The sequence below is a fragment of the Scophthalmus maximus genome, chromosome 1 (assembly GCF_022379125.1).
Source record: "Scophthalmus maximus strain ysfricsl-2021 chromosome 1, ASM2237912v1, whole genome shotgun sequence".
Classification (NCBI taxonomy): domain Eukaryota; kingdom Metazoa; phylum Chordata; class Actinopteri; order Pleuronectiformes; family Scophthalmidae; genus Scophthalmus; species Scophthalmus maximus.
In genome coordinates, this window is record NC_061515.1 from 10,096,255 (window position 1) to 10,121,967 (window position 25,713).

Consider the following 25,713-nt stretch of genomic DNA (forward strand, 5'->3'; position numbering starts at 1 on the left):
TCTGATATTAAGAATAGTGTGTATATATATATATATATAAAGACCTTCGGTCATTAGAAGGTAGTTTTAGCCCAGAGAAAGAACTGGATGTTGTAATAGTAGAAATATATCAAAGAGCAAAAGTTTGTGAAAGTTGCTACACCATTAGGGAATTTTCAGTTTCAAAGGCATGTCTTTGTAGAGTGGCATGTTGTCTGTATGAAGTGTCACAGCTCCCTCTGCTGTTGCACAGAGTCAATATCAATCTAATGTCTAAAAGACAAGCCACTCAAACTGAAGACAAACCACAGATACCACAAGTTGTAACGTCAAACTGAAAACCTGGCAACTACTTGGTAAATCATGAACAAGACAAGCTGACTGCACCCTTGATGATTTTGAAACTGGGAGGGGGCACTGGCTGGTTGATGGATGAACAATATGTGACACTTGGAACTTTTGTTCGATACAAACATACCTCCTCTGAGTGTATGCTTGTATCGAGTTGAATTGGCAGTGTGCTGTTGGCGGTGGCTGGCCACTGATAGGCGGCAAAGTCACAGGGTGAGCACAAGGGTGACATTTGAACCAAACACACACTTTGAAGCCATCCTTTGGTCTATAGATGATCTGATGATGTGTGTGTGTGTGTGTCTGTGTGTTTGTGTGTGTGTGCGTGTGTGTGTGTGTGTGTCCAACGACAAATTTCTTTACATATAGACTGCCTACTGTATTTGTGTATGTTCAGTGCTTTCTGCCCAATCCTGTTGTAATCTATTACTTCTCACCACCAGTTATCAGTACCTGTGTTGACATTGCATAGCCACTGAGTGATACAGCACAGCAGTGGACGGAAGGGGACTTGACGTCATTACTCAAAAGTGACAACCAAAGGGAAACTAGTGTCACATCATCTCTTGGGTTCCAGACAGCAGATCAGTCTGAGGCAGAGCAGGTACGAGGATCTTAACCCTTTCTCACTTCCTCATCCCAATTTTTTAACCATTTAATGTTTGTCAGGTCAGATCACAACGGTCTGTGTGAAGTTTAAGATTGAAGACGTATCAGAAAAGTATACCTGAGGGGAAAGACTTTGTACGGCTGTGAATATGAAGTTTGCCTTTTCACAATTATTTTCCTTTTTGTCAAACGCGGACGGATGCAGCCACGACTCACTGTGACACTGGAGTTGAGTTTTCAGTGCTGCGGATTAAAAATGATCAAACCTACCGTCTCAAGCAGTTCAGGGGCTTTAACGTTGACACTGAAATCAAACATAATGAGGTCTGAAGGACATGAAACTGTCACGTGTTAGTGTTGTGTGAATGTATTTCTTCATTTTTGAGGCATGTAGCACATGGCAGTTTGGTCTATTTTTGTCTTTCAGAAAACACAAACATGGCGTTCAACAAGTACTTTATCGTTGTCCTATTTTTCCTATGCAGTAAGTATGACTTTGTGGCTGTGTTTTTCTTCATTGTGCCTGCGTGCACACACAAACACACACACGCACATGTGCAACATTAAGGTGGTCTTACACAGGAAAATCAAACCACAAGCACAATTTTTTTGCACGCCGGAAACTTAACTGACAGAGGTGTTGCTGCAAAATACCACCAACAACAAGTCTAAGCTCTGAGGGAGACTTCTTTCTTTGATTGTTTCTTTCTTTCTTACTTTAAGACTTGGCTGTGGCATTTTCAGGTATGTAAAAACCAAAGGGCACACACAACTCTGAATAATGTTACCGTTTAGACAAAAAACAACAAAAAAACCAGCAACACAAATGCCGAGCTAGACAACCACACCTGATCAGTAAATATTTCCACTTGCGTCTAAGTTCACGGCTTCCTTTCCTCCATCCCACTCGTTGGTTTCTGTCTGTCCATTAACTCTGTGTGAGCCAGACAGCGCTGCCTCTTGCTACAGGATTGAGCCCGGGACAATAGCAGGCATCATCGCCGCAGATGTGCTGCTGACCCTCATCATCGTCATTGCCACATACCGTTGTGCCAGCTTTCGGCGGGAGAAGATAGAGAATGGTAAGACGGCCGGGCTGAGAGGAGTCAGAGTTTGTAGTGTTCATATCTGACAGGCAAAAACATAGGAGTGGACAAAGGCTCCCTGCTTTGTCTCCCATGCCTGTCTAACTGATATTTTGTAAGCGTCTGATGTTGACAAGATTTTTCTATATTCCTCTGTGATTATTGTATATTCTTTGTGCAGTTGCTGACTGTGTCATCTGTCTCTCTTCTCGTCTCTTCACAGCTCACAAAGTGTACATGAACGTCCGGGCCAACTGCCAGGGCTAGTAGAACGATGTCAAGTACATAGTGAAATTGTGTTTGATTTTCTATATACTGCTTTTTTTTAAAAATACAATTACAAAATGTAACAAAAGATTAAGTGAAACGTTTTTTTAATTGTTTCTTGCAATGCAGAATGTTTTCTTTTGTTAGTTCATTGCACATACAATAAATACAACACTGTCATGACTCATATTCACCAACCTTGTGTAAAAATATATTTGGATGCTATTCATGTTGTCACTGTAACGCAACGATACAGCATCATCTGCAATTGACTTTTGGTAACAAAATGTTGACATACTTTGACTAGAAGCATCTCACAAATAGAAACAAAAAATGACTCCAATGTTTTGTGGGACTTGGACTTCCAATTTTTCCCACATTTTTATTTAAAGTGTTCAATAAATACAAGATTATGTTTCGTTTTGTTTTGACTTTTGTGCATTTGTGTGTGGTCGGTCGCTCTGTATGTCAGCTTCCAATTTTATTTAATTTTTTTTGGTTTCAAATCATAAGGCCTTACTGAGGCAACATTTGAGCAGTGTGACTTACAGAAGAAGACCTGATTAGATCCTGGACAGGGGATATGACGTCCTGCTGTGCGTTGAGGTGATACTGTGGTCAGACTGCTGTCAGCCATTTGAGTCGAACACACCCGAAATGTTGATCAAAGCTAATGCTGTACTGTACGTGTGTATCATCTGTCTGATCTACCACTCTCTCACTGCATCGTTTCGTCATTAACTGGGGGCGGTCTCACTATGAATCACTCCTGTGATGAGGCCACGTTGTTCGGGTAAAGAGCTAATCAGTTTCTTCCTACATTCACAAAAGATTGGGGCGTTGTTGCAAAGAGGTTCTGTGTGCAGAATTCCCCTTGAGCTTGGTAGCTTTATTGGTTCCCGCTGGTACTCACAGATGCAACAGAGAAACACAACTATGGGGAGTCACCACTGCAACTACTACATTTTGTTTGATTATACAAATATCTATTTTTTGTAAAAACTGCATCCCTACAGGGACAGGACAGAACTGGGAAACCAAACTTATGTTGATGGAAAATGGCGTCAGCAGCCTTTATCTTATTGTGCAATGGAAGAGGAGAAGGGAGGGAACAGTCACATATTATATTACAGTCCACACACCAAATTGTTTTAGCGTAATTACCTTAACAAAAAATGATAAGCATAACAAGAGGCTGAACGGTGGTGTAGTGGTTAGCACTTTCGCCTCACAGCAAGGAGGTTCTGGGTTCGAGTCCCAGTTCAAACCAACCAGGGCCTTTCTGTGTGGAGTTTGCATGTTCTCCCCGTGTATGCGCAGGTTCTCTCCGGGTTCTACGGCTTCCTCCCACAGTCCAAAGACATGCAGAATGGGGTTAGGTTCATTGAAGACTCTAAATGACCGTGAGAGTGAATGGCTGTTTGTCTCTGTAATAGGCTGGCGACCTGTCCAGAGTGTACCTCTGCCGAATGGGATTGGCTCCAGCTCTTTTCCAGAAGGTCAGAGGTCAAACAGCCTCAAAGCAAAAAACACCTAACAAGATAAAATTGAAAAAACATTCTGCGACCAGAGAATAAACAGCAGCTGAAGGGATTTTTCACAACCTGCCAGCCATAAATATGCACTTAGTCATTGTATATAACTGAGTAGTGAAGTACATGATTAATTGACCATTAATGAAGCCATTAGTTACTAACACATGAAGACATAAATGATCTCATTATCTTTATCATTATTGTGGCTGTTCCCAGAGAGCTTAATTATTTCTGATTCCCTAATGTTATATGTCACTCTTTATTTGATCTGTTTTATCAATTTACAATGAATTTAAATTGTATTTTTATACCTATTTACTTTTACACTTCTGTGTGTGATACTCTTCTATATAGAATAATTTTTTGGGGGGGAATGATTTTATTTGAAAAAACATTCAAACATTGTTTGAAAAATGATACTGATGGTGACCTTTCATTTCGCTGACAGTGAAGCATTACAGATAAACCTGTGGTTTAACATGGGCTCAGAGACTAAGTAGAAGTGACAATGGCTACCCGCCTGCATTAAAACCACAGGTGGTGAGGAAATGCTCTAAATGGAGATACGATCAAACGATCACACATGTTTCAGCAGAAACTGCCGGTGTGCTAGACTGACCTCCTTATTTTCGCATCACTTGGACCAGTCACTTTGAACTACACTTTAAAATAATAAAAAAGATGCCCTGAATCCCGCTGATCAATTGTGACAGACAGAGAGAAAGAATTCCTATCTGACCACAAACCCTGACATGAATGTGGAGCATCACAGAGTGTAAATCCAAAACACAAGCTTCCTCTTCTTGCATCGGACTCCCTCCTCCTCCTGTGAACACGGTCTCATGCGGACAAACCCTCACACCGCTGACGGCATAGGGTGTGGACAGTTCGTCATCTGTGAGCACTCGCACCCCTGGCTTCCAGAATCTCTTCAATGTGTGGCAACACGGGCATCTGAAAAACACCAGACGAACCGCTGGCCATCAGCCTCTGTCTCTCCCTCAGTTCCTCCGCCACCAGAAACCAACGCAAAGATGTCTGACGCTCTTTGCATTGTGGGTTCGTTTGGTGAGTGCATACGGTGTATATGTGTTTAACTGTGTAATTATTGATGGTACAATGCTGAAGGAGCACAGAAACTCTCTCAACTGCTGTTGTTATAATCTGAGGTTTTGACAACTCTGTGTCTTCCAGGTTCTGCAGGAGGACAACAAGGTATCTGACTTGTTCAAGCACATAAGCTCGCTGTCTTTTGGTTGTGTGTCTCAATCCTCTTCATCTTGACTCTTTTCACAGATTGTGGTTCCTGTTACCTAATAAGCATTGGGTCTGTAATTGCCATTATCGCCTCTGACATTGCCTTGACCGTCTTCATCGCTATTTCTGTGTTCTGCTTTGCGAGTCACCACAAGAGACAGAGAGGGAGGGATTCTCATGATGGTGAGCATGAAATGTTTGTGCTGTCTGTTAACTTTCGAGTAAGAGACAATGTGAGTACTGAGAAAAAGTCGGTAACCTGACGTGTAAATATCTGAAACAGGGAGAAGGAGCCTTCCATCATCAGTATCAAAGAAAACGGCAACAGAGGTCACAGAATCTCCCTACCAGGTAAAACCAGAACTACATATCTATTATTTAATTTAAGCATCAAGGAAACTTGGAATGGAAATTGTATTGATTAGGGTTTTAACGATCGATTATTTGTTTTTCCATGATGAATTGCTTTCACTGTTTTGTAGGAGTTACACGGAGTCCAGTCAGATGTGTACAGTGAGCTTCGGCACTTTAGGAAATGAGACGGCGGAGTGATAAAAATCCTGAAAATGTCTGTAACTATTTTCACAATCTATAACCTGATAGGTTATATCGTTAGTATATTTTATTCATTGTTTACTCTGTTGTGTAGAATGTGATGTTCGCTGCATCGCATTCTTGTTTTTTTGTAAATCTTGAGCTGTCCTAAAATGTGTCTTTGTATTTAACAAATCATAAATTAAACAACATATTAAAACCAAGGAAATGAAACCAAAATTCATTATTTACATTTTCTTTTTGTATTCATATTTATATTTCAGAAGGTTACATACTCTTTTTCACATTACAGTGAACATACACTAACACTTGAGATACTGAGATAAAATCAACAAATTCTAGGCTCAGCGAGACTCTTGTTTAAAGTTATTTCTAATACTACAGTTTAACCCACTAAAAGCCACACAAAATTATCGAAACCTCTTTATGTTCTATATTTCTACACATGTCTCGGAGCAAAAATGACATAAAAATCTAAATTTGGATCAAAAAGTCCCAGAAGTGACTGTATTTGGAAGCAGCCTGTCTGCCCCCTGTGAGTCAACAGATGGCGGCCACTGACTCATATTGAGGAAGAAACAGAATCTGAAAAAGTAGACAAGAAAAAACAACTGATATTCCACATTAAACTCCTAACTTTTGAATAACAACGTAGATCTCGGAAAATATCTTGTTTTTTGTAGTTCCATGAAGATGAAATATAAGGAATTTACAACATAACACATACGTGGATAGAAATATTGGCAGAAAACATTTGTCCTATTCAAATCCCAAGCAAACTGACCATGTGATTACCAGGACGCTCGGCTTTTGGCTGGGACAGACAAGTGACTGGGCAATTTTTCTGGAGCAGCAGAATCACATATGAGAAAGAGAATTATTGAAATGACAGAAGTTTCAGGAAAGCAGAAGCCATTCTGGATCATCATCAATCAAACAATATCAATAATAATAATACTTTTTTTTTAAAAACAGTTCTTACCTATTGGATATGTTTCCGAGCTGATATATTCCCTGGTTTCTGTGGGGAAATTAAGATAAAGTTTTCTCTTGCAACAATATATTTTTTTGTTTAACGTGATGAAGAATCTGATCCTACCGTCGTAGTCCGTATGTCTGCTGTTTCCGACCACAGCCAGTCTGCCGTTGTTCTGCTCCAAACTGTCCCAGTCTTGCATTTCTCTGCTGTGGCCCGGGGTCAACATAGCATTCAACCCAGTCATTGCTTCTGCCTTTCGTTGGAGATGGCCACTTGAGCGGAAAACTTGTCTCCCTGACAAATTCCCGTCCCGTGTATCCACTGTCGTTCCTTCCTCACTGTTAAGATCAGTGCGCACTCTGCTCCCATGGTCCTGATCCAGTCTTCGGCTCATATCCATGGGCCTCTCACTGCCTTCGTCTTCGGCTGTTTTCCTTTGTGATGGTGCGTTATCAACCACAGCTTTAGAAATCATCACCTCATTGCTTCCAAGGTCTTTGACTGCATCTGGAAAGAGTAAAATGTATTGCTACATCATATGCATTAATATGTTGTCGGCACATTAACAGACATCATGAGCTTTACAAGTTTTGGCTCAGATTTATGTTACTGCACCTTTACTCTCAGCTCCTTTGTTACCAGGCACTTTGGCTTCTGGAATATAAAAAAAACAAACTCTTAGTTCTTTTCGTGTGAAATGAAATATTTGCCTCCGCATTTGTGTGTGAAACAAAGCACACACACACACAAACACACACACACCTGTAAATCCATTGGTGTCAAACCTCTCTGTAGATGTTTCTTCTGACGTATCTGTAAATGAGTGTGCTGTTGTTAAAAATGGAATTATACTCCAGACAAAGACTTGCATTCTTGACTCTTTTGTATTTTAATGTGTAAAATTGTGCAATATAGTCTTAAATTTGAGAGTTTGGAAATCAAAGTGATCCACTGGTTATTAATAAATGTACATATAACAATTGACTATGCTGTGAAGTTCTGTATATATATATATTTATTTCCAGAGGAAAAAACATACAAAATGTACCTTCAGAGTCGTTTTCTGTCAAAGGTTTCCTTGGTGGGTTTTTATTTCCTACAAACAAACAAAAAATCTCTTTTGTGACTTTTGAAAATGCATTTATATTCTTGGGGAACAAAAAGTAATTTGAGGATCTGGTGAAATAAGCAGTCACTATAGCAAATCAATTCTTCCTGTTTCTAAAACAATGTGTCTAAATATATCTGATTGAATCGCAGACCTGTTGGAGCTGTTACTTTTGCAGGTACGGTCATTGTGCCAAGCGCATCTATAACAACAGCAGTGAAAAGAAATCAAGAGATAAAATAATTCACAGGAGGGATTTGAAACAGAAATCCATTCGAGTCCAAACACCAACACTGGAAAGCATTAAATGACATCAAAAATCTCACCATTCAGGAAGCTTAATAGATTTTCTCGTCGAGCTTAAAAAGGAAGAAGGATCGAAACAGGTGTTACTGCTACTGTCCTAAAATGTAATACAGAAGTTGAGTGAGGTCAAAATAACATTTCTTTAGGTGCATTTACCTCTGATGGGGGCTGTCAACACCACAGTTGCAAATGGAAGGAGAAGGAGACAGCGCATGAAGCTGAAACAATAAATTCAATTCAATCAATTTTCTTACTAAAAGAGAAATGCAAGTTTATATTAATTTGATGCTATTATGTCATTTATAGCTCAGAAATAAAATACATTTCAATAACAGGTGACAAATATCAAGGCCTCTATGACAAATTATCAAAACTTACAGCATCATTGTTGACTGCAGGCTCCAGCTGTATCTTGCTGTTTGGCACCAAGAGTGCTGTCCGGCCTTTATGTACTGCCACCAAACCCTGCTTTTTAACCTCTGATAGCTCTCGTCCTGGTTAATTATACACTCTGAAACAAGGTTTAATACTGGGATTTCACCAAAGGCTGTGTCTGTGTTCAACAGTGTGTAACTTGCGGGAAGAGAAGCAACAATTAGGGCTGTAAGTCCTGATAAGTTTACAAAGGCCTATTCATGATATCAATTCAGTTAGAAACAAAATGCCCTCAACATGCAATCGCACATAAAGAATTCCTCTGTCTGTCTATTATGTGGTGATTATAGGTGGTTGGTTACTTCAGGAAAAATCCCATGGTCTTCTTTCTTTTTTTGAACGACTGAGGTTGCCTTTTAAAAGATGGCACAGGTCACGTATTGTTTTCTGTCACTGTCTGTTGCACCATTGTCCATTGACCATTGTCTATATTTTAACAAACAAAGACCTTTTAAAAAACAGACCCTGCAGAACGCCAGTCTATAGAAAATGACCGCTGGTGGAAATATCCTGAAAATGAAGAGCGCAACAATTTGCAACGGAGCTTCGTGTCAATTGTGGTGCAGACGATCGTTATTTTAGGCAAGCAGAAATAAGAGGACGAGTTACCACCTGCTGTACACATACGAATGAAATTAAAAGTGCAATGTAGGGCCTACATGATTTTAATGGCATCTGCAGGGCCTGTGGCGGGCAAAGGTGCCAGTTTTGAGGGTAGATGTATTCACAATGTTCAAAAACGTACAAAACTGATGTGTCTGAGCACAAACATGCTGTAGGTGCATGCGGACACAAGTTTCTGTCTCGACCACACACAGATCAGACCTGTTGGTGGCAGAGGGAGCCCCCCCCCCTTAATGAAAAAGAAAAAAAAACCATAGCGCCCCCTGCAGGAGAGGCTGTTCACACTAAGCTCTTGATCCCGAGCATCGCCATATTGACGTCCCAGCAGCGCCGAGAGGTAATCGTGTTATTTAACCACACATCGTCGCGGGTTCGAAGCAGCCGTTCCCCGTTTCACGTGTCGCCGAGAGCCGGGGACGAGCCCCGCGAGCCGCGGCGCCGTTCCGCCGCTCGACCGCAGCGTTTGCGGGATGTTTTTTCAAGGCGTTGTCAGCCAGTTGCCTCGCCAGCCAGCGGGCTCTTCACTCCTCTAGCCTGTTAGCTTAGCACTTTTTTTTTTTTTTCTCCCCCCCCCCCCTTAGCTTGGTGAAATGTATTTTTCGAAGCCTGTGGCTCAGCTCCACGCCGGTAACGACCGCCGGCCACTGCGATTTGACCGTGCCCACGCCAGACCGCTCGCTTCTGTTCATTCCGCCGCAGTTCCGCATTGTGGCCGAGAGCTAGCTGTGACTTTCCGACCGGCTTTTCCCTCTTGCTGTTTTACGAGCTAACGCTACCTAGCTAGCGGCTAACAGCCAGCTGCCCGGTTAGCCCGGCCGCTAGCTGTTAGCTGCACTGCACTTTCGCAGGCCCTGGGCCACAGAGGGCTCCTGCGTACTCTCTCCCCGTCGTGAAGGTGCGAAGCGGGCACACCAGGGCACACCGGGACACACCGGGGCACACCGGGACGAGCGTGTCGTGCCACGCAGAGTGTCCGTCGACCGAATGGCTCCTCGTCAACACGGTCATTTAACGCGGCATTATTAGCTCGGTCGCCTGGCGTACGTCGCCTCGCACAGTTTGCTCGTGTTTGCCTAATTGTCAGCATTGATTTAATCAACCTACTTTCCCCCTTTCCCCGACAGGAGATACTGCCTTGGTGTAGCCCCCAGTGATGACTGTATTGAACCCTGTGCCTCCCGATTAGACTGGTTGGATGCCCCCATTTAACAATCAGGTTTCTCCATTTTCACACGCCACCATATTCAGACACACGAGCCGCCACTCAATTCGTTTTCTTGTTTTATCCCCCCCCCCCCCCCTTCGTGTTCGATGCCGCAATTTTACTTTGAAAGTTACCGTTAGCGCCTTCCGTGTTGCACGTGAGAAACATTTTCATTTTTCTTTTGAAGCGCTCATATTCAGACCAAAAACATTTCTCTTAGGCGGAATTGTGTCGTGAGCTTTGTCCAACATGTCAGAGTTCTACACAAACGGTGTTGATCGGTTGTTAAGGATGGTCTGTAGTCAGGTCTAACATGTGTTGTGCTTTAAAAAAATAATATATATATATATATGTATGTATGTATATACCTTTTGTGCCCATGTAGCTTTCTTACCATAAAGGCACCTCAACCACTCCTGTTCCAATTCATCCATCACCAACATCCTGGAGGGACCCTCCCAGGTATCGTTTTGTCTTATGTAATTAATCACACCCCATCACCCACAGTAGCTGTAAGGATGCTCTGTAAAATGCTTACATGGTTTAGTATTAGTAGTATTTGTAATCGCTCTGTTGGTACTGTGAATTCAAATGTCTGATGTCTGTATTTTTCATCCTGATTTGTGTTCAGGAGCTATAAAGAAGATCTCACGTAGAATATGTCTGGCCCCGTTCCAAGCCGCTCTCGAGTTTACCCTGATGTAAACACACAGAGACCTCGGGAATACTGGGACTATGAGTCCCATGTTGTCGAATGGGGGTAAGGCAACGGGGAATTGATTGGTTCTTTACATGTGTTTGTTTCGTTTTGGCTTTGTCGGGAGAAGTCATCTCGGGTATGTTAATCGTTTTTCTTCCTTTTTTCTAGAAATCAAGACGACTATCAGCTAGTCAGAAAACTAGGGAGAGGCAAATATAGTGAAGTGTTTGAAGCCATAAACATCACAAACAATGAAAAGGTGGTCGTCAAAATACTGAAGGTATGTAAATCATCACTTGAGCTGTTCTTTTTTTTCGGGTAAAACACTGTAAATAATTTTGCCACTTTGATTTTAGAATTTTCATGTACCTCACAAGACTTTCTCTGCTCACAGCCGGTCAAGAAAAAGAAAATCAAGAGAGAAATAAAGATCTTGGAGAATCTGCGGGGTGGCCCAAATATAATCTCACTGCTAGATATCGTCAAAGATCCTGTGGTAAGATTGTTCTCCTTATTGATATTTGACAATTCTGGACTCAAATGTATGAATAAACACATACACATATCTTCTCTCTAATCTTTTTAGTCACGAACCCCTGCTCTGGTCTTTGAACATGTGAACAACACAGACTTCAAGGTAAAGAACAATGTTATTTTGAAAAGTTAATACATAATAATTTTTATGCAGCAGCCTCATACACTTTTTTATTTTTACAGCAATTGTACCAAACTCTATCTGACTTCGACATACGGTTCTACATGTACGAAATCCTAAAGGTAAGAAATATCTTTTGGTGCTGATTATTTTCTCATTGGTTCTTTTAACATTTGCCAGAAGCATTGTGTCAGAGAATACTCGTAACATGTTTTTTCCCCCTCTGTACCTGGTAGGCTCTGGATTACTGCCACAGTATGGGGATAATGCACAGAGATGTCAAGCCACACAATGTAATGATTGATCATGAACACAGAAAGGTATTTGCTCACACGTTGAGTATTTTATTCGTCTCGCTTTTCCCCTTTGATACCAGCTAATTAAATTTCTAAATTGTATTCAACTTGAACTTTTGTTTTGTTTTTGGCGTCCAGCTCCGTCTAATTGATTGGGGTTTGGCCGAATTCTACCACCCCAACCAAGAATACAACGTGAGAGTGGCATCCAGGTACTTCAAAGGACCTGAACTGCTGGTAGACTACCAGGTGAGGCATTTATATTCTTACTCTACATGTCAAGTCATGCCAGCTTTTCACAAGTTGGTCAAAATGATGCTTTATTGTATTATTAAAGAAGTGAGAACTGTTTTCCCCCCAAGTCCCCTCAAGCCTTTTCCTCTTTTGTAGATGTATGACTACAGCTTGGACATGTGGAGTTTGGGTTGCATGCTCGCCAGCATGATCTTCAGAAAGGAACCTTTCTTTCACGGTCATGACAACTATGATCAGGTATGAAAATATTTTTTTTATAAATAGTCTTCTGTGGGTGTGTGTGGCCACAGACCTTGTGGCATGAAGAAAGTGGTGTCTAGGGCTAATTGTACATAGTTTTTCTTCTTACAGTAGACATTCGAAGGGTTTCCTGTGATTTTTGTCTTCTCAAACTCGTCAAGTTATTGGCACTTTGGTTACAAAACAAATGGGATAAACAAAAGGATAAAACACAAATGTGAGAGTATACAAGTATATGTGGTGTTATCACATTTTACCCCCCTACACAAAAAACTGACTCAGTCATTTCTAGTTGTTTCTTGGCACGTGGGCTGACCAGACTGTTGAAATGGTGTTTATATTGTTAGACAAATAATGTAATGTTTGAGAAATTAATCACTTCTTTACTCAGAACATAAATCTATGTTTTGCCTGTAAATGAAAAATAAGTTTGCTGTAGTGAGTAAAGGAAAATAAAACAAAATTGGGCTTAACTAGTTTGATACTATTTATTTTGCAGAGTAGTATAGGCCATAAACCTAGAGGTACCAGTTACATGGGGAAGACCAAAAAAATTTACATTTTCAAACTAGAGATATCTAATGAATCACACACATTGTTAAATTATCAAAATCTTGATTCATAAATCCAGTTTCTCTCACAATAGCCACTTAATTGACATAACATACACACTTCAAACAAGTCCACAACACTATGAATTGCAATGGAGTCCAATCCATACCCCTTAATATCATAGGAGTTAACAAATGTCTATATATCTCTATAATTGTTGAATTATGTGTATTCTAACTTGCAGCTGGTGCGGATTGCAAAAGTACTCGGCACCGAGGACCTGTACGATTACATCGACAAGTACAACATTGAATTGGATCCACGGTTCAATGACATTCTGGGAAGGTGAAGCATTGCACTCGTTGGACCTCAATTAAGTATCGTTGAGTATTTTGCACATGATTTTGGCTAGTGCATACCCCACATGATCCTTTTTTTGCTTTGTTCTCTAGACACTCCCGCAAAAGGTGGGAGAGGTTTGTGCACAGTGAGAACCAGCACCTGGTCAGCACAGAGGCTCTTGACTTCTTGGACAAACTGCTGCGCTATGACCACCAAGCCCGTCTCACGGCCAGAGAGGCCATGGATCATCCCTACTTCTGTAAGCTCGCTGTTCCTGTTTGTTTAGTTTTTATCTCCCTGTCTGCATATATTACTTATTGCTTGAGTAAATTACTTCAATCCTAAAATGTATACGTTTTTATCTGAAGTGGCTTGATTCTGTCAACACATGAATTTGATTTATGAGGCGATCACATCTACTTTTGTACACAGATCCCATCGTTAAAGATCAGGGAAGAGGGGCCACTCCAGGAGGGATGGCTGCCAGCTCCACACCAGTCAGCTCTTCAAGTATGATGGCCGGTGAGTATTCCTCCTTGGAAGGAACTCCATTGAGGAGGAGGAATAGTCTACATTTGCAGATGGCCATTTTACACTTTTTTTTTTTTGCAAATAAAGTAATGATTTTCAATTAACAACGACTGCAGAGAAAATTGTATCTCCAAATTAAGAGTGTGATATGTAAATTGCATTTTCAAGCGATTAACGACCCTCCCGTCTCTTCTAGGCATCACCTCAATGTCCTCCTCGCAGCCACTGGCTAACATTGCTGGATCACCTGTCATCTCAGCCCCCAACACTCTGGCCACACAAGTCCCCGCAGCCACCGGGGCCCAACCCTGAAGCCACTTCCTCACCTGTGTTTAATGTGTGCTCATGGCCATGTCCTGCCTAGATCTCACTGCGGCCCAGGGCCATGGCTCCCCTTTTTATGTTGGAAAATAACAAAGAAGAATCTTTAAATTGCTTTTCACATTCAGTTATATTTTGACACCTGGACTTGACAGACATGTATTGTTGCACCTGTCAGGATTATTAGAATTAATTTGGGTGTGTTCTTTGACAATGCCATTGTCTAGAAATTCTAATAAGATGTAGACATGAAGAGAATGGATAATAAAATTTATTTTGTATGTTCCAAATATACAGTCTTGCTTGAAACTGTTTGATGGGGATCCTGCTGTATTACACTGTGAACCTTTACACGACTTCACAAAACAGAGTAAGGAATCTGGTGTGTGCCCCCTGCTTAACAGTGCTCGCTGGTTGCACACGATGTAATGTGCAGGAGTTGTTGGTGTTTTGAAGTTGTTAGATGCTATCATTCTTTAATTGGACTTTTTGTAGATATTCTACAGTTACTGTCAGGTTGCATGCACCCAATGCTGAATATCACAGGGTCAATAGTTTGCCAATTTTATGTTACTTTCACTTCTGTATGTGTATGTATGTGTTCATGTTTGTTTTTTATGAAGTCTCTTACACATAATTTTGATTACATAGACAATTTTGTAACTTTTTGTTTATGTTGGGAGGGAGTCATCACCTACAAAAAATAAAAACAACTTCAAAAATAAACAATTTAAACAGGACTCTGCAGGCACTACATGTTATTGAGTATACCATCTGTTGGCTGGTTGTCCTGATAATATACGAGTGAATTTTAAACACTGTTAGCTCAAGATACTCATTTGAGAATGGATATTCATCAAATGATGGGTTATCGTGTGTACACAGAAGATGTGCATGAGAGCATGTGGACGCAAATGCATCAAGCCACAGCTTGGGGGTGGAGGTGTGTATGTGCTTATTTCTAGATCGTTAAGGAAAGCTGAATTGCAGAGATTGATTTTTTTGCCAGTGCTTGTCCGAATAAACTCAAGACAATTTCGGGTTCCAATTAATTAATGTTAAAATGGAAGGTCAACATGTCAAAAGTCAGATATGGTACAGCCATTGAGAGCATCTCATGGACACTAACAAACATCTACATAAAATGACTAAATCCATCACTTCTATGCAGTCAGTTGAATATATGGCATCCTCCGGAATCCTGCTCCATTCATCAAATGTTGGCAAACAGGTAAAGGGTAAATGTTGAAAATGACTGCTTGTGTTTTGTCCTTAGTGAAGAAATGATGGAGACAAAGGAGCATGTTGTCCTGCAGCTGCCGTATGAGGACGGTGACATCAAGCAGATTCAGCCCGAGTGAGTGCACTGCAAGATGCAAGTAATTAATACAATTGTATGTAAACAGAGTAACCGAAGTTGCCCAATTCCGCGAGGAAACCACGGATCTGGCAACCCCGCCTCGAGCAATGACAAAAACAACCGTGGGTTGCCATTTGTACGACAGTCGTGAAGGCAGCATGAGCTGCGCGTGGACCTCCTCGGCTGCAGTAGTCGGACGGTTGTCGGTTTAAAGACGCAGATAAATCTTGTCGTTGGAAGTTTTACAATGGGCAAGGTGGTGTTCATCTCACTCCTGATAGCTGCCTTGGCGGCGCTGTTAGGAGAGAGGGTTGTCAACTTAAGGTAACGTAGGAAGCATCGCTAATGTTCGAACGGGGTTGTGTTCCATTGTCGTTCTAACAGTGGGGCAAAAAAGTTTTGTTGTGGCCACCTTCCCTTGATCTGACGTCTGTGTTGAAAACACCGCAGGAGAAGAAGCCTCGCCTCCAGGGAGCTGGTCCAGAATCACCTGCCCAACTGCGCCGTGCTAAAAAACCTGGGTACGTTTCATCCGAAACCCGAATGCATCTGAAATGCACATGCAGAAAGAATACAAGTAACAGCGAAACTTCGTGCTTTTCAGATTATGGCTCGGAGGACATCACGATCCTCGGGGATGGGCTGGCCTTTATCAGCACGGTGAGTGTTTGAGTTGCAGAGCAGCCAAGGCTTATCCAAAGGGTACACGAGGTCAAAGCGACAGATCAACTATCCTTGTCCCGACTCTCTCTTCCATGTTAAATTTTATAAGTTCCATGTTTATTTTTAGAATCTTTTCCATGTTAACTTTTAAAAGTTCCATGTTTATTTTTAGAATCTTTTCAATGTTAACTTGTTGTTAACGTTGTTTTAGTGTAAAAATAGAAAACGAATCCTTTTCACATCAACCCTATTGTTCCCTTTAATTCTTTTGGTCTTTAAATGCTTTTTTTGAAAGCTGAAACTTTGCACACTTGACAAAAGTTAAAACATTTTATGGGTCTATCAGTTTCAAAAATCATATCATCCTGTTTTAACCCTACATCTAACCATAGACTATATAAAGATGGACATCTGGTCATGATAGTCAAGCCAATGGAAGTGACCAAAGCCTGCATTCTTTTGCATGGCCAGCAGAGGGCGACTCAACTTCTACTTCTCTCACTTTAATTTATAATGTCAATAGACATTTTCTGAAGAGTCTATGTCAATACAGCATTATGTTTATTTCAGAGATTTTTTATTATTAAGAATTTAGAGTCAAATAGACGAAAAGCACCGCTTGCATTGGTCCGTGGAAAGGACGGACCAATGCACCCGTGCTCTTAAGGACGGGTTGGTCTCTTACAATCCACTGTCTCTGATCACCGGTGGTTTAAATTGCACTTAATGTATGTGCCATATTTTGTTGTGCACCTTTTTAAAAGTCTGGCATCTGTGTAATGTAATATTCTTTTTAATATATCAAGGGTCTGAAGTATCCTGGAATGCCGGCCTCAGATGTGACTGGAAAGATCTTCTCCCTTGATCTACAAGATTCTCGGATGAAACCAGTTGAGCTGCGCATGCCAAGAAACTTTGATCTGGACTCATTCAACCCCCATGGCATCAGTGTATACACTGATCCAACTGGTAAAGGCACATATGTTACATAAAAATCTGCCGCAGTGGATTTATGCTGGTTTGCCATGTTTGAATTAACAACATTGCTATTTCACAGATGTGCATTAATGGAACAATTTGAGGTACATTTTGCAATGGAACTGTAACCTACTGTTTACCTCTGTGAAGAAGTTGATTGTGTTTAAATATTTGCTTGTGTGGGCCTGTGGAGTATGTGGACAAACCTGTTCCAATCACTTGCTTTGAACCCTGTGGGTTACACCTGGATGTGTGTGTATTTATACGATCACTAAATTTTCCTTTCAAAGTAAAAAAGAATAGAAAAAAGGGAATGGTGTTTATTTGTGCAAATAATGCATAGGCGCCTTTATTTTAGATTTTTCTTAAGTGTAATTTTACCCCCAAATTTTGGGCTGTAGCACCCTACCCTGGAAATTCAAAAAGTGCCTCTAGCATGCAGAGCTGGGAGGCGGGGCTAAGACACGCCTACCCACTCTTTTGTGCCATGTCTGAATGGTAGAGGATACCCCCCAACAGGATTTAAATATTGTAAAACAGAACAGATTTACATTTGGAAACATATAGCCCCACTTTTCCTGTCACCATAGACATATTCATAGCACAACACTTTTTTTCTTCTATTTGCAACAGCTGCTCTTGTGGTCATTGCAATAACTCACACTGCTTGGTGACTTTGGCAGCATCACCTGCCCCAAGATCACCCACTAGCAAAATTAAATTTCATGAACAACAACTATAGATGTGATTCTGATGGACTCACGATTCCGTTTGGATTTCAGTATTTCTGTGTTTATTTAATGCTTTCCTTGTGTCTCATCAGACGACACAATATACCTGTTTGTTGTCAGTCACCCTGAACACAAAAGCCAAGTCGAGGTCTTCATATTTCTTGAGGACGACCACTCCCTGGTGCATCTGAAAACTATAAAACACGAACTTCTGAACAGGTAAACCATGGGGACAAATTTAAACTGTACATACTGTGAGATTTACTGAGTACAGTGCTGTAGTCAATCTGAAACGTTTGTAAAAGTATCCCATGTCATTACAAAGTTTTAAAAAAATATTTATATTACATTCAATAATATAATCATTGTGTCATTAAGATAACTTTTGAATCATGATTTTTATTTCCAGTGTTAACGATATTGTTGCAGTGGGCATCGAAAGCTTCTATGCGACCAATGACCACTATTATTCCAATGAGATCTTAAAAAGTTTGGTGGAGCCTCTTCTGGGTCAGCCTTGGTCCAATGTCGTGTACTACAGTCCCACGGACGTCAAAGTCGTCTCTGAAGGTTACTACCTGGCAAATGGCATCAACATCTCACCAGACAATAGGTAGGAACGATCTTCATGGCCACACATAGTGATTCATGCTTCAGATGTCTGAATTTCTTCATTGCAGTTTTCTTTTTTTATTTATAGTCATGTATATGTGGCAGATCTGTTCGACCACAATGTGCATGTTTTGGATCGAAAAGAAGACAATACATTGGCCACTGTGAAGGTAAACATTACAACATTTCAGTAATAACTTGTTTGTCAATTAATGAATAAGTATATTTAATCAATATCAATAGTTAAATGTATTATTACTCTTCTAAAATTCCTAACTGGAATCATGAACATCATTTAAGTGAAACAAAAGGAAATTTATAAAGTTGTTACTGTGAGATCTGACTACATCTTAAGACAACTGACACATACATGCAGATAATTCCAAATGGTGTACTTTGCTTGGTCTTGTCACTGTACAAGTCAAAATCCGCTCATGTTAGAATTTAAATGTGAAGTTCAGAAGACAACATGATGAAGGCATTATAATGATCTTGTCCCCAGGCCGTGGCTGTAGGTTCACTCTGTGACAACATTGAAGTTGACCCTGAAACCGGTGACCTGTGGTTAGGCTGTCACCCGAATGGATGGAAATTTTTCAAGTTTGACCCCAAGGACCCACCTGGATCCGAGGTTTGCCCATTCACATTGCCGAACCATTTTATAAATTGTTGAGTAGAGCGACAACAATATAAACAGACCAAAAATGTAAAACATATTTTTAGCTTTATGTGTTGAATTTTTACAGCTCTACTTTTTTCGGTGGTTATGTTTTCTGCAGGTCATCCGCATCCAGAACATTCATTCTGATCAGCCAGTGGTGTCTCAGGTGTACGCCGACGATGGTCAGGTGATCATGGGTTCGTCTGTAGCGGCCACGTATGGGGGAAAGTTGCTCATTGGCTCCGTTTTCCATAAAGCTGTTGTCTGTGATCTGAAGTAGCCAGTCACTCTAATTCTCAGCCATCAGAAAAAAAATCTGTTGAAAAGTGAAATGCATAGATATTCCACCAACCACTTGTAAATGGAAAAATGCAGTTTACCCCATTGCACTTGATGGGATTTGATAGAGTCTCTCAGCTGGTGTGAGAGTGCCTGAAAAACACTGAATTGAAGAACTGAATTTACAGGACTTCATAGTCATTACCCTAGGAACCTAGGGTTTCTGTGAAAACCACCTATGTTTTCAATAAAATATGTGGAATGGTCATATTGCTTGCTGTGTATCATTAAAATAATATATTTTTTACTGATAATCTCAATACCTAAAGATGGACTGGTTCTCTAAGGAGATCCTGTTATTGTTACAGAGTAAATCTTGTTTGAAAATATAGTTTGTTTTAATTGATTTTACTACACTGATGCGACCTGTAAAAGATTTGGCCTCTGGGGGGAAAAAAATCTCATTCAGGGTTCATTAGCTCTTGAGTAGTGTTCTTAACGAATTTACAGGGTCACAGTTTAAAGTAAAAACATACAAAAACAGCTGATTAAAATGAGTGCAGTACAAGTAATAGACTCTATTGCATATTTCATGAAATCAAACCCAATTAAGTGTTTATTGCTTGAGCAAAAACTATTTCATGGATTTCCAATAATCACTGATTTTTATGAAGGGGATTTTCATCAATACATCATATAATCCAGCAATGCCTTTTATACTTTGATCAAATTTTTGGCACCCTCACCATTTACCCTTCACTCTTCACTCTTCTTCCACCATGCAAGAGCAGTAAGTCACTGCTTACTGCTGTTGTCTCACATAAAAATACTTTGGAAAATCGGATTTGAAAAAAACCAAAAACTTTTATTGTGATGGAGCCACAGCAAAAATGCAATAAATCTGTTACAGAGGTCGACCATGGTCATTCTTCAAACATGCATCAACAAAACATTAATTTTGCGCATCCTGTTAACCCATGTTATAGCCAGAGCTGAGGGGAAAATAATGACATCACTCTACGTTGACTCTGCACAATTTGCTGTCAATCACCGTCAGCACAAAACCCAGGGAGAGATCTTCCGTTTTGTTATGGAGGACACACTTGTGCACCTAAAAAAACATTACCCACCCTCTACTCCACAGTAATGCACTTTATAATAAAACCCCTCACAGTTTTACACCTTTAACATATGAATCTCCTTGTGCTTTTCCAGTGGCTTTCTTTCCTCAAGCAACTTATAACCTGACAAATGGTTATTCTCAGTTCATTGAAGCATTCACTTGTGAAGAAGCCTACATGGGCAAATTCTTTTAAACTGTAGAATCCTGCACCACTTCGTGTTGTGGTGCTAAAATATTGTTGACATTTTGAAAGACAAAGGGGAATAATTGTTGTTCCCCTTCGTAAAAGGTATTACCAAGTTGTTTTGTATTCTATCCTCAGTTTGTATCAGAAGTAGAGACTGTAATGTTTTTATCCAGCCGGCAGCTGTTGGGTCACTTTGTGATTACATCGGACCAGAGTCATCCAAATAACATGAAGCTATCAAAGTATGATCCCGAAGAGCCACCTGGCTCTGAGGTTGGCGTTCTTTAACCTATTTAAAAACTATGCACCTTCACTATTGTTTGACTGTGCTATAACTGTATTTGTGTTTCTCCAAGGTCATGGTGAGCCAGGAAAACGCTGATACTGACCACGTGATTCCGGCCTCCAACTCTAGCAGCCTCCACATTGGCTCTGTTTTACATACACAAGCCCCTTTCCCGTGAAATGATCTGTGTATTCTGCATATCGTCGCTACTGTTTAAGACTTGAGACGTTGCAACAAAAGATCTGGATGCATATGGGATCAAAAATTCAAGATTCTTAATTCACTGTTTGCGAGACGAAGATAATTATTTTACATGCACTGGCTTACTAGGTACAGGTTATTATTGGAAAGTTGCACGAAATAGTGCCCCTGTAAAGCGGGAACAGCCCAGCCTTAATGTGCGTAGATTTGTGTAATGCAGTTTGTTCCCTTCATAAATAACAGTATTTATAATATTTTTAAAACAAAGCCCTGCTCCTCCCTTCCGACACGGTTACAAGATGATGTTTTACCCTTTTTCATCTTGGTCTATTAACACATCTTCATTTACCTTGGATATTTTGAACCTACTCTCCCCACCACCAGCCTGCTGTGCACTTTGTTCTTCTGTAGCAGCTTTGGTGGGTACAGTGAAGGTGATTCCCTCATTTTCCGAGTCAAATGCACAATTGTCCTTGTTCTCCTCATTGCCTGTCCTCACACATTCTGGAGGTTCAAGGTCTCCGTTGCTTTCTTCTTGAGGATGCTCGCCCTTTTGAAAGTTTGCGTTCATGAACACCTCACTGATACTGACCATGTGTCTTTGACGTGGCGAATGCTCCAGGGTCTGGATGGCCAAAATGTCGCTGCAACTCTTGGAGCGATTTATTTTGTCTTCGGGGGTGACTTTTTTCGTCTTGATTCCAATCTCCTTGATGACGGTGCTGTAGTCCTCCTCCTTGTCAGACAGGAATTTAAAGATGTCGATGACGGATGGCTTCACATCTGGGTCTTGCTTTTCCTTTTCCTCTTCATGCTGGGGTTCCTCGTCATGAAAGTGTCTGTACCTGTGTCGTCTCTTCTTTAGCACCTCGTGAGCTTTCACTACCATGTGGACGTTCCAGCTGAAGAACAGAGACAGCCAGGCCAGGCCCATGTAGATCCATAACTCTGCAAATACTCTGTACAGCCCAGGGTAATCTATGCTTGGATTTACACCTGTAATGGAAGTAGAAGGACTGGCGTGACTTTTACGATAAAGGACCTAACCAAACGGAACTTTCAGGGGCAGGATAATCTCAGAGAAGCAAATGAGTGACATCATGCCGTAAAATAAACCTACCTGCCACATAATCTCCAAAACCAACCGTTGTGAGTGTGATGAAAGAGAAGTAGATGCCTTCCAGGTAGGTCCATCCTTCCATAGACATGAAAACAAATGGAGGGATCACCAGGTGCACCAACAGCCCCCATAACAGAAATAAGGCCGTACAGGTGAATTGGACCTTTTTCTGACAGGGACGAAAATAAACATGCACAGTTGATATTTAGACTTTATGGACACAGGATTCAGATAAATACCCTACGCCCCAATTCATTCATTCCTTACCACTGAAACGCCTTTACGAATCAGAACCTGGGACAGACGCTTGGCTCTGTCTCCGAAGAAAGAGCCCAATTCACTGATCCAGACCAGGCAGAGAGGGATCCCACAGAGGCCGTACAGGATGCAGAACACACGACCGCCTTTAGTCTTGGGAGCAACATTTCCATAGCCTGTGGATGATGAAGAGGAAATGTTAAATCACAGCACAAAGAGAAAAATGGACTCTTTTCCCCCAAAAACTAAGGTTATACAAATTTAAGCAATGAGGTAGAAAGTAGAAAAAATATCTATACTTGGTATATCAAATAAAAATAAATATATATATAGAAAACCATTGTAAGCCAATGCATGTTAGTATTTCATTATTATTATTATAAATTCTCAATATATATAGTTTAACGTTACAATTAATTGAAATTGCTATTATAGATATTTTGTATTTTAATATAAAGGGTATTTTTTTAAGGGTTAATCAAAAGACGTAAATCAATTAATTTTACACCTCTACAAGAGAATAGTTTATGGTGATTAAACGGCATAACAACTATACCGACCGTGCCGTTTCACGGTTACGTTTCCACCTGATGTGAATCAGATCCACATGAAAACGAATCATCATTATGTCCCATAACTGCCGAGCTCACACGAACCTATGGTGGTGACGATGGTGGCAGCGAATATGACGGAGTTCACCCAGTCCCACGTGTTGCGATGCCTGTCGCCGGTGATGGTCACACCTTGACCTGCGGCCTCCGACGCGATCTGGGGAGTGCACACCGACAATCACCCACAACAAGAACCCGTCCACAAACCACTGAGACGATCGGGGTTGACCCCGACCAATTCAAATGTTCTCTCGTGTTATTTTAGGCCCAGAGTGGAAACTCGTGCACCGGGACACACCTTGCGCAAACAATCCAAACCTGGCTGGTGTGTGGAGACATGCGCCCTCCGACTCGGCACGGCGCCGTGTGTCCATGTGAAGAAGACATTGCCTGAGACTTTTGTTGACTCATGATAAACACGAAAGCACCTTTCGAGGAGCCGGACTCGTCACCTGATCCGCCTCAAGCAGCTACAGGCCTGACGGGGGTTTTCTGTTCGTGATCAGGAAAAACAGGTCCCGACGCGCCCGGGCGACGAGCCTCGCGTTCGCCCTGGCACAATGCGTAAAGGCTCAAATCTACAATGGCCACTGAGACACTACGGGCAACTGTATGTCAATTAGAGCGAATACTTTCGACTTCATGGCGGCTCTTGGAAGTCAGGCAGTCTGCGCAAAGTCACTCAGAAAGCAGATTCATTTAAGCGTAAAACGTGCCGCGAGTGAGAGCCGGTGGGTCCATTACCTCCAGAATCTCCTCCAGCCCGTCCTGTGTCAGGCAGGCGTACTTCTTCAGCACGTCCTCCTTCTGCTGGACGTATCTGTCCCGGGCAGACGTCCAGTTGGGCTCCTCCAGGATCTGGAACAACGCGGCGCCGATCGACAGGTAGAAAATGATGCACGAGGTTAAAAACGGACCCTTGTCGGCCATATTCAAGTCATAACTTCAGTCTGACGACGTCGAGTGGCTCGTATATTCATATCCACAGGCGCGCTGGGCGTCCTTCCTGGTGAAACGCAACGAGTTGCCTTGAGGCTGCTGCTCCCTGCGGAGTCTCCGCGGTTCACTTCCGACAGATCCTGTCGCCAGGCGCCTTCAAGCTCAAGCTCTAAACTATGTTTGACATTTCACATTGAAAACAACGACATAAAATGATTCCATTATTGCCCTGTTGATGATACACCAGTGTTCAAAATTGCCCCTTGTTTTCACACAGGTGACATTCAATTGTTTTTGTTGAGACCAAATCCAGTGGTGTATAAATATACTTCTGTCTTTCACTTGAGAAAAAGTTGCAAAACCACACTATAACTAGGTCAATGTTATAACTAATATAGTCAGTTTATTTATTGTGAGTAAATAAAGGCTACTATTCTTCAAGTATTCAAAGTAAACGCTCTGATTATGCAGAATGATGAATTTATATTTTAATATATTTATTGATTCACCTATCTACCCTGGCATAACAAAATGAGTCTGTGAACCAATTACGGGAAACATTCAACAGGGGGCCTCATCGTCACTAGGCCAAATTGTGGAAGTATTCATGAATGTGTGTGTGTGTGTGTGTGGTGACAGTTACGCTCTTATCTCCATCCAGAGGGCTGCAGCGAAGTGTGTGAAGTTAATCGCACTGGGTGTTTCCTGGCTGTTCTGCATGATAATGGCCAAGAGGTGTTGTCTTGAGTGTGACAATAAGGACTTCTCCATCCATCCCTCATCCATCCCTCCCTAGCCTGTCAGAGATGGTTTATGGGAAGTGTAGGCACCGGCGTAGCATTGGGGGGGGGGGGGGGGGGGGGGGGGGGGGGGTACAGGCCCTGGAAAGCCGCAAATTACAAGTTTTGTAGAAGTTTGTAATTAGTGTTTTCTAAGTAATTAGTGTCACAACTTACAATTGGCTGAATACATTGGTTGAGAGACGGAACTATGTATTTCAAAAAATTGTGGTGGAGTCCACAGACTGCTTATGTATAGGGCCCAGAATTTGGGGGCTACACCCCTGAGTGTAGGATGTAGTAATTTTTTGGAGTACACGTTTAAGGCCAGATACTTCACAAACCCAGTGGGCCAGTGTTGGGACAGTCCCAACACTGGCCCACTGGGTTTTACTGAGACAAATGCTCCAGCGTTAGCAGTCACAAGACTGAAGTCTCTACGGCAGCCTCTGGTATTTTCACACTTCTTTTTAAGGAGAGATCCAAGGTCATCAAATGGATTGTTATTGCTATAATTTGAATGGGGCCCTCAAATGTTGGTGCATAACTTTATTTAGGTGACACTAATGGGATGTGGTGGTAAGGTCATCATGAATCTATTATGCATTCTGCCGATTTAGGAGGGACAAAAAATAGCAACTTATGTATTTTAGAGATCAGATATGGAAAGCAATCACTATCTACTTAGTTTCCTATTAGCTTCCGTTTTGTTCCTATAGGTGTTTGGAGAATGATAAAT

General features: G+C 41.4%; 6 protein-coding genes across 13 annotated transcripts; 4 read left to right on the forward strand and 2 right to left on the reverse strand.

The window, feature by feature from the left end:
* Positions 1–426: 426 nt before the first annotated feature.
* Positions 427–2,710, forward strand: hcst (hematopoietic cell signal transducer). 2 transcript variants are annotated; one of them, XM_035640674.2, is made up of 5 exons: positions 427–543; positions 774–934; positions 1,367–1,423; positions 1,887–2,021; positions 2,248–2,710. In XM_035640674.2, exons 3-5 carry the CDS (start codon positions 1,378–1,380, stop codon positions 2,289–2,291), a joined length of 225 nt encoding a protein of 74 aa, XP_035496567.1. In that variant the 5' UTR covers positions 427–543; positions 774–934; positions 1,367–1,377; the 3' UTR covers positions 2,292–2,710. The 2 variants fall into 2 exon arrangements, with proteins under 2 accessions (XP_035496567.1, XP_035496558.1); XM_035640665.2 differs by lacking the exon at positions 427–543 and adding an exon at positions 1,663–1,683 and having other exon boundaries at positions 779–934.
* A 1,934-nt stretch (positions 2,711–4,644) lies between these two features.
* LOC118302829 (transmembrane immune signaling adaptor TYROBP) lies at positions 4,645–5,841 on the forward strand. Its single transcript, XM_035629304.2, has 5 exons — positions 4,645–4,894; positions 5,021–5,041; positions 5,123–5,266; positions 5,367–5,434; positions 5,566–5,841. Exons 1-5 carry the CDS (start codon positions 4,669–4,671, stop codon positions 5,620–5,622), a joined length of 516 nt encoding a protein of 171 aa, XP_035485197.1. The 5' UTR covers positions 4,645–4,668; the 3' UTR covers positions 5,623–5,841.
* A 35-nt stretch (positions 5,842–5,876) lies between these two features.
* Positions 5,877–9,640, reverse strand: LOC118302810. 3 transcript variants are annotated; one of them, XM_047331738.1, is made up of 11 exons: positions 8,410–9,640; positions 8,188–8,199; positions 8,052–8,084; positions 7,880–7,927; positions 7,666–7,713; positions 7,380–7,430; positions 7,233–7,271; positions 6,738–7,124; positions 6,621–6,659; positions 6,423–6,482; positions 5,877–6,223 (listed from the first exon to the last, which is right to left on the reverse strand). In XM_047331738.1, exons 4-10 carry the CDS (start codon positions 7,911–7,913, stop codon positions 6,430–6,432), a joined length of 651 nt encoding a protein of 216 aa, XP_047187694.1. In that variant the 5' UTR covers positions 7,914–7,927; positions 8,052–8,084; positions 8,188–8,199; positions 8,410–9,640; the 3' UTR covers positions 5,877–6,223; positions 6,423–6,429. The 3 variants fall into 3 exon arrangements, with proteins under 3 accessions (XP_047187694.1, XP_047187692.1, XP_047187693.1); XM_047331736.1 differs by having other exon boundaries at positions 8,188–8,249; XM_047331737.1 differs by lacking the exon at positions 7,880–7,927 and having other exon boundaries at positions 8,188–8,249.
* On the forward strand, positions 9,296–14,926 carry LOC118302761 (casein kinase II subunit alpha). Of its 5 annotated transcripts, none has more exons than XM_035629186.2 (15): positions 9,296–9,427; positions 10,215–10,306; positions 10,680–10,756; positions 10,926–11,054; positions 11,163–11,274; positions 11,389–11,490; positions 11,581–11,631; positions 11,712–11,771; positions 11,886–11,969; positions 12,084–12,194; positions 12,336–12,437; positions 13,237–13,337; positions 13,445–13,593; positions 13,767–13,856; positions 14,062–14,926. In XM_035629186.2, the coding sequence occupies exons 4-15, from the start codon at positions 10,954–10,956 to the stop codon at positions 14,175–14,177; spliced, it is 1,179 nt and encodes a 392-aa protein (XP_035485079.1). In that variant the 5' UTR covers positions 9,296–9,427; positions 10,215–10,306; positions 10,680–10,756; positions 10,926–10,953; the 3' UTR covers positions 14,178–14,926. The 5 variants fall into 5 exon arrangements, with proteins under 5 accessions (XP_035485079.1, XP_035485113.1, XP_035485095.1 ...); XM_035629220.2 differs by having other exon boundaries at positions 10,696–10,756; XM_035629193.2 differs by lacking the exon at positions 9,296–9,427 and adding an exon at positions 10,069–10,093.
* Positions 14,927–15,687: 761 nt separating this feature from the next.
* LOC118302788 (serum paraoxonase/arylesterase 2) lies at positions 15,688–19,738 on the forward strand. The gene is made up of 9 exons (XM_035629232.2): positions 15,688–15,870; positions 15,997–16,067; positions 16,151–16,206; positions 17,016–17,178; positions 18,011–18,137; positions 18,328–18,531; positions 18,619–18,700; positions 19,033–19,161; positions 19,310–19,738. Exons 1-9 carry the CDS (start codon positions 15,794–15,796, stop codon positions 19,469–19,471), a joined length of 1,071 nt encoding a protein of 356 aa, XP_035485125.2. The 5' UTR covers positions 15,688–15,793; the 3' UTR covers positions 19,472–19,738.
* A 325-nt stretch (positions 19,739–20,063) lies between these two features.
* On the reverse strand, positions 20,064–24,652 carry LOC118302752 (potassium channel subfamily K member 5). The gene is made up of 5 exons (XM_035629174.2): positions 24,001–24,652; positions 23,302–23,413; positions 22,655–22,821; positions 22,388–22,556; positions 20,064–22,263 (listed from the first exon to the last, which is right to left on the reverse strand). The coding sequence occupies exons 1-5, from the start codon at positions 24,184–24,186 to the stop codon at positions 21,575–21,577; spliced, it is 1,323 nt and encodes a 440-aa protein (XP_035485067.1). The 5' UTR covers positions 24,187–24,652; the 3' UTR covers positions 20,064–21,574.
* Between the last annotated feature and the right edge of the window lie 1,061 nt (positions 24,653–25,713).

Bases quoted from the DNA above. Each gene is read 5' to 3' on its own strand.
- LOC118302761 (XM_035629186.2), top strand. From the start codon at position 10,954: ATGTCTGGCCCCGTTCCAAGCCGCTCTCGAGTTTACCCTGATGTAAAC. The intron at 11,491-11,580 runs GTAAGATTGTTC...TAATCTTTTTAG, and splicing joins ATATCGTCAAAGATCCTGTG to TCACGAACCCCTGCTCTGGT. The intron at 13,594-13,766 runs GTAAGCTCGCTG...TTTTGTACACAG, and splicing joins CATGGATCATCCCTACTTCT to ATCCCATCGTTAAAGATCAG.
- LOC118302829 (XM_035629304.2), top strand. From the start codon at position 4,669: ATGCGGACAAACCCTCACACCGCTGACGGCATAGGGTGTGGACAGTTC. The intron at 5,042-5,122 runs GTATCTGACTTG...CTCTTTTCACAG, and splicing joins TTCTGCAGGAGGACAACAAG to ATTGTGGTTCCTGTTACCTA. The intron at 5,435-5,565 runs GTAAAACCAGAA...ACTGTTTTGTAG, and splicing joins TCACAGAATCTCCCTACCAG to GAGTTACACGGAGTCCAGTC.
- hcst (XM_035640665.2), top strand. From the start codon at position 1,378: ATGGCGTTCAACAAGTACTTTATCGTTGTCCTATTTTTCCTATGCA. The intron at 1,424-1,662 runs GTAAGTATGACT...TCTTACTTTAAG, and splicing joins TGTCCTATTTTTCCTATGCA to ACTTGGCTGTGGCATTTTCA. The intron at 1,684-1,886 runs GTATGTAAAAAC...TGTGTGAGCCAG, and splicing joins CTTGGCTGTGGCATTTTCAG to ACAGCGCTGCCTCTTGCTAC.
- LOC118302788 (XM_035629232.2), top strand. From the start codon at position 15,794: ATGGGCAAGGTGGTGTTCATCTCACTCCTGATAGCTGCCTTGGCGGCG. The intron at 16,068-16,150 runs GTACGTTTCATC...CGTGCTTTTCAG, and splicing joins CGCCGTGCTAAAAAACCTGG to ATTATGGCTCGGAGGACATC. The intron at 18,532-18,618 runs GTAGGAACGATC...TTTTATTTATAG, and splicing joins AACATCTCACCAGACAATAG to TCATGTATATGTGGCAGATC.
- LOC118302810 (XM_047331736.1), bottom strand. The intron at 7,431-7,665 runs GTACATTTTGTA...ACTCATTTACAG, and splicing joins GACAGAAAACGACTCTGAAG to ATACGTCAGAAGAAACATCT. The intron at 7,125-7,232 runs GTGCAGTAACAT...TACTCTTTCCAG, and splicing joins CAAAGGAGCTGAGAGTAAAG to ATGCAGTCAAAGACCTTGGA.
- LOC118302752 (XM_035629174.2), bottom strand. From the start codon at position 24,186: ATGGCCGACAAGGGTCCGTTTTTAACCTCGTGCATCATTTTCTACCTG. The intron at 23,414-24,000 runs GTAATGGACCCA...TGCACTCCCCAG, and splicing joins GGCTGGAGGAGATTCTGGAG to ATCGCGTCGGAGGCCGCAGG. The intron at 22,822-23,301 runs GTTCGTGTGAGC...CATCATCCACAG, and splicing joins CACCATCGTCACCACCATAG to GCTATGGAAATGTTGCTCCC.